At 43.1% G+C, this 8,013-nt stretch overlaps 1 protein-coding gene across 1 annotated transcript; it reads left to right on the top strand.

Annotated features, from left to right (window-relative positions):
- Positions 1 to 5,850: 5,850 nt before the first annotated feature.
- On the top strand, positions 5,851 to 7,230 carry LOC306930738 (6-phosphofructo-2-kinase/fructose-2,6-bisphosphatase 3-like; the record flags this gene model as incomplete). The annotated part of the gene is made up of 1 exon (XM_079511833.1): positions 5,851 to 7,230. The coding sequence occupies one exon, from the start codon at positions 5,851 to 5,853 to the stop codon at positions 7,228 to 7,230; it is 1,380 nt and encodes a 459-aa protein (XP_079367959.1).
- Between the last annotated feature and the right edge of the window lie 783 nt (positions 7,231 to 8,013).

The following is an 8,013-nucleotide window of genomic DNA, read 5'->3' as shown; positions in this document are numbered from 1 at the left end:
CTTCTGCTGAAAGCCTCACTTGCGCTATGCACTGTAAACTTTCAACTTTCACCAGTCCTCTGCTTTGCCTCTCGTCTAGTTGAAAGTGCTTATTATCTTTAACGCGGGCTGAACGAGACACATGGATCCAAGTCGCTAGATATATGAAATCCATTCCTGAACCATCATCATATACAGACGCTGAAGAATGAGATAATTTTGTTCAAATCTTTAAAAGAAAGAGAGGCCTGTCTGATGAAAGTGCTCTCTGGATGAAAGCTATATATGGATAATTGCAGTAATTCCACTAGGCCTTTTGGAGGAGGACTGACTGAATCGGCTTTTCTCTGCTATAATTCAGTTCAATTAAATTACAGTGCCAAATCACAACAAGTTGTCTCTGGGCATTTTACAATAACTTCGCTGCCAAGGCAAAAACCCTTGTACTGTATGTCCAAAACTATTACTTTTCCGGAAATGGAAGAAACGTATGTGTTCCAACGGATGTGATGGATAACGGATGTTATTTAGTCACAAAGCTCTTGGTAATAATGTTTCATGTTTATAAAACCCACAGACACACTTAAAATGTTTGGGGTCATAACGTCTACTCAGGCTTTTGGGGCAGCACTGGCTCAGGGGTAGAGTTCGATCCCAGGCTCCCCCAGAGGTAGTGTAGAAGTGTCCTTGATCAGGACGCAGAACCCCAAATAAGCCTATCTCACAGAATTTCCCCGCCCCCCTTAATACGCCCCCTTTCGGGGTTAGTGGTGATAGCGTGACGTCACTCCATAGACGCTTCATGTTAACAGAGGTAATTTAAGAAGTCTACAACTTTTGTTTTCTCAAGGTAAGGTTTGTTCTATCTGTTCGAGCTGATTTACCATATTGTTTGCTTCATAATAATATTGGTCTGTCACATTTTTACATTAGAAAATGTACTTAGATTCTCCAGAGAAAAAAACGTGTAAATGCTCATGTTAAAGTCACCACTATTTACCGGAAGTGGGCGTGAAAAACGGGCTGTGAGATAGGCCTATTGCTCCTGATGAGTAGGTTGGTGCCTTGCATGGTTCCTCCTCCATCGATGTATGAATGTGTGTGAATGGGTGAGTGTAAAGTGTCTTTGATAAAGGCACTATATAAATGCACCATTTACCATTTTGTGAGCATCACCCCAGGCATTATTGTCTAAAAGTGAAAAATCCCTTTCACCACTTTCACTTTAATATTATGTTTTTCGAAAATACCTGCCTATCTACAAGCTCATATGCTCTTGTGAGCTTGTATTTTTTGAGTGGTGCAAACCACTCCAACAACCAGCTTTGTCTGTATACGTGTTTGTATATGTACGTGGGGCCCAAAAGAATGAGCATGCAGGTTACTATGGTCACTGACATTACGTCAGACCACAGCTGATCAGGCTATATAAGACCTTGCACCACTCAGTTCACACGGGTGTGATTTTTGTTGTTCTTGTTACTTTTGTGAGAGTATAGATCATTCATTTACGAACAAAAGTTGAAATAGGAGATACAAGGTTTGATAAGAAGCAGAGACCTGCATGGGTTTTCCAGGCATTTGGTGACATTGGCACGGGGGGAAAAAATCCCCTATAAAGGGAAGAAACCTTGAGCAGAAGCAGGCTCTCTAGGGTGAGCGGCCATCTGCCTCGACCGCATATGTACAGTACAGTACAGTACAGTACAGTACAGTACACTACATCCATGAGTTGATATACCGTGGTTCTATATATGGCTGCTGCAGCCAGGCCCATTACCCAGGGGGCTGCAGTCAGTGTGTTGTCTAAAAACATGGACATTTATCATCCACAGTCAGCTGTAGACACATCAATATTTCAGTCCTCCGTCATATGCGGTTTATGTAACCTGCATGGCTCAGACAGGTTCGTGTGAGCGGGCCAATAATAATGGCAAACTTTATTTTATTTGCCCATGCAGCCTATTTCTATACGGTATAAGTGCTCTAGTACAGGGGTTCTCAACGTTTTTGGCCGGGGACCCCGGAAATGCTTTGGCAATGTCTCGGGACCCCCGCCTCGCCCCCTCCCGACCCCCAATATGAATTGACTGCTACAATAACCTTAAACCATTTTGGGTGGGAACCCCTTTTGGTGTTTTAAGCATTATGTTATAATTTAGCTATTGAAAAATAGCAGATCTACAAGCTCATAGCGCGCCACCGAGTGGCGCGCTACGAGCTTGTAGGTCTGCTATTTTTTTTTGAAAATAATTTGGGGACCCCCTAAAATAATTTGGCGACCCCCCGAGGGGTCGCGACCCACGGGTTGAGAACCCCTGCTCTAGTACAGTTGTTCTCAACCTTTTCAGGCTGTGATCCCCCAAAATAATCATTATGTGAAGTGAGGAGCCCCCACCCTGACAAGTACTCTTGATGCACTCTTTTTTCATTTATTTGCTTTTTCTTTCCCCCCCCCCCCCCCCCCCCCCTTTTGTAAGGTATTATAGTAAGGTCTTAAAAGTACTTCAATTGTCGCATCTTTTCTCCATAAAGCAACAGCCTGGTTTGACTGTTTATGAAAGCTGAGCCGAACACACATACTGTACGTGTCACAAATGCGGAGGAGGGCGGCTGTCACTTGTCTGAGCTTTTGAGGAATCATGACCCTCAAGGGCACAAATCCCCTTGGCAGAAATGGAGACAGAGGAGGGATTAGTGAGTGAGCGGGGGATAAGAATGAGAGGGAGAGAAATAAAGACACGTAGAGAGAGAGAGAGAGAGAGAGAGAGAGAGAGAGAGAGAGAGAGAGAGATGACATTGCAGACCGGGGGAGAATAGCTACCTAGACAGATCTCAGAGGAGGGATGGCTAATTACTATCCGGGCTAAGGACGGGGAAATGCTGAGCCGAGGACGACAGGGAGGAGAAGAAAGGGGAACTCAAGAGTGTGTGGAGGCGGTGAGGAGCGAGCAGAGCGGGAGTGTGAAGACAGGAACGAAACAGAAATAGGGAGAAGTGAAAAGAAATACAGAATTGCATGCGTGCTGCGCGAGGAAAGGCAACTTAAGAGCAAGTGCAGGGGGAAGACAGCGATAGCTATACTTATGGGCTGTTGAGAGTGTTGTTAACTGGTACGCCAGTGACAGGATAAAGGCAATGTCTTGTGCTCCCGGAAGCTTGTTAAAAGCTCACATTGTCCCTAATGGGATGGAGGAACCATGGAAAATAGATTTAGCTTTAAAACTGTGCCTGTGTCCAAGCCCTGGAGATTGGGCTGCCTTGGGAAATGAATGCACAATTGTCCTTATCACTTCTGTGTAAGACTGCACAAACTCACACGCTCATTATTGGAAATGACTGGGAGGGGAATGGGGGGATTAGACTCTGCTAGGCCAGTGGTTCTCAAAGTGGGGTCCTTGGGACTAACCATTAGCTAGTCCTAGCTGATGGTTAGGAACCAAATGAGGAGTTACAGGTCTGTAACTCTGAGAGTGAACCGTATTGGGGGGGAATTCCGGATTAACTGTTTTCTTAACTTAAACTGATGTTATTATATCCAACAAGGAGTGGTACAGTCCATCACAAGCGCACCACAGCTCTGACCGTGTTTATTGCCAAATTGCTCATTCTGATCTGTCCCAAACCTAAACGGGCTGCCGTAAAAGGTGAACTGCCGATAAACCCCACCTCCATGCTCCATTTTACCACTGGTTGTTGATATAATAACATCAAATTGCTGTAAAAACGGGCTTGTCCGGAATTCTCCTTTAATGGCTTCGAGCAGGCAGTGATTTCAGACTAACAAGACACCTGTCTCTTTGACTATAGGCCTATATAACTCTCTGGTATATATATAGCAAATTTCCTATCTTGGAACTGGCAAACTAAAAGGAAAAATCCCCCATAGCCACTTGAGCCCTATTGTATACTCACATAACAAAATAATAGCCATTCTACAAACTTACAACAACACATTGTAACACTTGAACTAGACACGGCAGAAAAAAACATATAGCCTACACATAACATTTTTAAAAACGTTAAAATTCTCTCAACTTTTGAAAGTGCTGCGTTCAGCACACTGTGACCAGTGCCCTCTAAACCCTACGTAGCTGATCAGAGTTTTCTGGTGCTCTTCTAGTAATAAGGGAACATTTGCTTAAGTTGTGGAAAATCTGGAAAAGAAATACCACTAGCTTTCTTCACAGATGTGTACATAAAGGTGTCTACTATCACAGAAAAAAAAATTCCAAGCCAACTCCCTGGGAAACTTTATGGGAGCCAATCAAAGTTGGGGTACACGGAGGGCCTAGGCTAACAGCAGGACATTTTAAAATTGGCCAATATCAGCTTGTGAGGTGTGTAAATAGGGTTTTATTTGGGGTGCTGAATCCGTTCCAACCATTCATTTTCAGTAAAAATGACTTCTGGCCATAAAGTTGGCCATGCCTGCTTTTGTATGTTCCAGACATACTAGTGTAATAACTAATAATCCATTTTATGCATATCTCAATGGATGTCTATGGTGTTTTCTTGTTTGTGTGTTGGTGTGGGGGGGCATATTAAAATATAAAAAGCATTTTATTAATATATCACAAATGCATCTTAATTGAAACTAACTGTTGAAACAGAAGTAGAAGTAGAGAAGTAGAAAATAGCCAATCTCCTATGGACTATTTTCACTGGGGTTCATGTAGTCAAGGGTTTGATTAGTTAAAGAGGAAAGGCAAATATGATGATGATTATTATGGAATATGGAAAATGAGTATATATCCTATATACACTCTATTTTATGTGCTCAATATGTTGCCTTTTAAAAACATAAAATGTGTTATAGAATATTGTGCTCAATTGTGTTTCATTTTGAGTAGTCTGTGTCTAGTTAGTTCTCTCTTATCTTGTGTGCACATTGGTGGCAAAGCATTCCATTCTGTTGAAACTACCATGCAGCCAAGATCAAGATTATAACAAAACAACTTAATATGCTTGGGGACCGGGTGTTTTTGTAGGAAAGAGAGAAGCAGCCCCATCGGTATAAAAGATGTGTACAGACGTATTGCAAACGTTCATCTCATATTAATCATTATTGATTCATCTCACCCAGTGTTTGTGGCAAATATTTGAAGCGTGCATTGGCATTTACATGATAATTCTCTTTAACAGACAGGCTGTAACAACAATAATTATTGAACAAAATTGAAGACGGCAGAATAAAGGGAGAGGCCGTCGTGAGTGAACTCTGGTCTGCCATTCTGTGCCGAAATTGAGGACGGCATAAGAAAGGGAGACATAAACATGCAACAGACATAAACAATATGATATTAAATATGAATTAAAAATCACACCGCTCTTATCATCATGATGTAACATGTCCCCATTCATTGTTAGTAATGGGAATGTAATGTTTGTGTAGGACAAAAATGACGATTTGCTCGTCTACATATGACGTAAATTCTCCATTCATTGTCAATGGGAATTTTATTGTGTAATGCTGATTTGCTCGTCCACATATGATTATGACGTAAATTCTCAATTCATTGTCAATGGGAATTGTATGTCTAATCTCTCCATCTTTAATACTAGAAACTTGAGTCTAGCACCTTCTGTAAGAACCAGGACATGTGGCCTAAAAAAACCAAATACCTGCATTGTGCATACTCATTCTAAATCGTCAGGGTTGACATCTCAGTCAAGTTCTTCATACGAAGATTGCATAGAAGTCCATATATGGGCAACGTTTTATGCTACATCTGTGCCACATCACGCCCAAGACATAGAGAGGCTTCCAGCAGTTGAAAGGATCAGATTTAATGCACTCCAACCGGAATTGAGTTGAGCAGCTAGCTACCTAATGTTTTTTGTGATTTTTTCCCCTCCATCGACTGAGTAATGTCAAGAGAGCTCACCCAACACAGATTCCAAAAGATCTGGATTCCATCTAATGACGACGAACCGGTGGTCTGCAGGAGATCTGGTTTGGGACAACACCTGGCTAAGGCACCCACTGTCGTAGTCATGGTTGGTCTGCCAGGTCGAGGCAAGACCTCCATATCCAGACAAATCTCCCGGTACCTCAACTGGATCGGTATCCCCACTAAGGTCTTCAATCTCGGAGAATATCGTAGGGTGGCGGTTAAGAACTACAGCTCCTATGACTTCTTCAAGCCTGACAATGAGAGTGCTGTGGAAATCAGACAGGAATGTGCCATAAATGCATTAGGAGATCTCAAGTCCTACTTAACCGAGGGCGGTGGGCATGTTGCAGTGTATGATGCCACCAACACCACGAGAGACAGACGAGGGATGATCCTCCAGTTTGCCAGTGAAAACTGCTTCAAGATCCTCTTCATCGAGTCAGTGTGCGATGATGCCAATGTCATTGCTTCTAACATCATGGAAGTTAAGGCGGTGTTATGTCCAGACTACCAGAACACTAACAAAACGGACGTCATGTTGGATTTCCAGAAGAGGATCAAATGTTACGAAGCTCGTTACCAACCTTTAGACTCTGGAAATCATGAAAGGGATATGTCCTTCATCAAAGTGATCGATGTGGGCCAGCGGTTCATAGTCAACCGGATACAAGACCACGTCCAGAGTAAGATTGTGTACTACTTGATGAACATCCACGTACGGCCCCACGCCATCTACTTGTGTCGTCACGGCGAGAGCCTGGACAACCTGCAGGGACGCCTGGGTGGAGATTCTGGCCTCTCGCCACGGGGCATAAAGTTTGCAGCCGCCCTGGCTCGGTTTGTGAAGACGCAGAACCTGAAAGATCTGAAGGTTTGGACCAGCCAGAAGCGTCGCTGCGTCCAGACCGCCCAAGACTTGAATGCAGCCTACGAACAGTGGAAGGCCCTGAACGAGTTACATGCCGGGGTGTGCGAGGAGATGACGTATGGCGAGGTGAAGGATAAATACCCGGAGGAATTTGCGCTGAGAGACAAGGAGAAGTACTACTACCGCTACCCCTCGGGGGAGTCTTACCAGGACATGGTCCAGCGTCTGGAGCCGGTGATTCTGGAGCTGGAGAGGCAGGAGAACGTCCTGGTCATCTGCCACCAGGCCGTCATGCGCTGCCTCTTGGCGTACTTCCTAGACAAGAACGCAGACGAGATGCCCTACCTAAAGTGTCCCCTCCACACGGTGCTGAAACTCACCCCCCTCGCCTATGAGTGGAATGTGGAGTCGATCTCGCTCAATGAGGAGCCAGTGAACATAACAGATCTACAAGCTCACAAAACGTCTCTACACACACCGCTGTGAGGTTATAGATAAGTAAGTAAGTAAGTAAGTATAAGTAAGTAAGTAAGTATAAGTTAGCACGCCATATTTGCTAAAGTGCTGTATAATAAGAAAACAAATCAGATAATAAAAGGTTAAAATCAAAGCAACTTAATGTATATTCAATGTCATGGATTTGTTTTGGTTAAAAACATGGTTGTTTTTTTGTTAAAATGTTAAACATCTATATTCTGTGTTTTATATGGAGATCTATGTATCTGTCTGTCTACCTGTGTCCCTGTCCTATGTGGTTATGTTCCATTGCAGATTGTTTTAGTTGATTTTAATGAATTCTCTGAAATGGCCCATTCCCCCAGCAAAGTCACCTTAATTGCGAGTCTTTTTGAGTACTTAATTTGCAAGCTGATTGCTGAAGAATGAATTACATTTGGGAGTGATTGGATATTGTTGAAAAATCCCAAACACCGGTCAATTTGCTAAAATGATAATTGTCTTTGAACTCTGGTTTATCGCCAAAGTGAACGCGCAGAACCATTATTTTCCATATTATTTTCGACAGCCTGCCTTGTGCTACAGTACTGTATCACTATCACAACACTCAACTGTGTGCATGTATTATTATCTTAAATCGTAGACTTGACCTGAGTTGGCTGAGAAGAGATTTTGGTGTAGAGGGAAAAATGGAGGGGATCAAGTACAAACCCCATGGGATTCTGGTCACAAACATTGAAGACCAAATTGAGGATGCAAATTGTGATTGGCCAGAATGAGATGATGTATGATGACGTATGATGATAAGAGCGC

This window comes from Electrona antarctica (assembly GCF_951216825.1).
Source record: "Electrona antarctica genome assembly, chromosome: 10".
Taxonomy (NCBI): domain Eukaryota; kingdom Metazoa; phylum Chordata; class Actinopteri; order Myctophiformes; family Myctophidae; genus Electrona; species Electrona antarctica.
The sequence above is the reverse complement of the archived record's forward strand: the minus strand, read 5'-3'. Positions and strand labels throughout refer to the sequence as shown.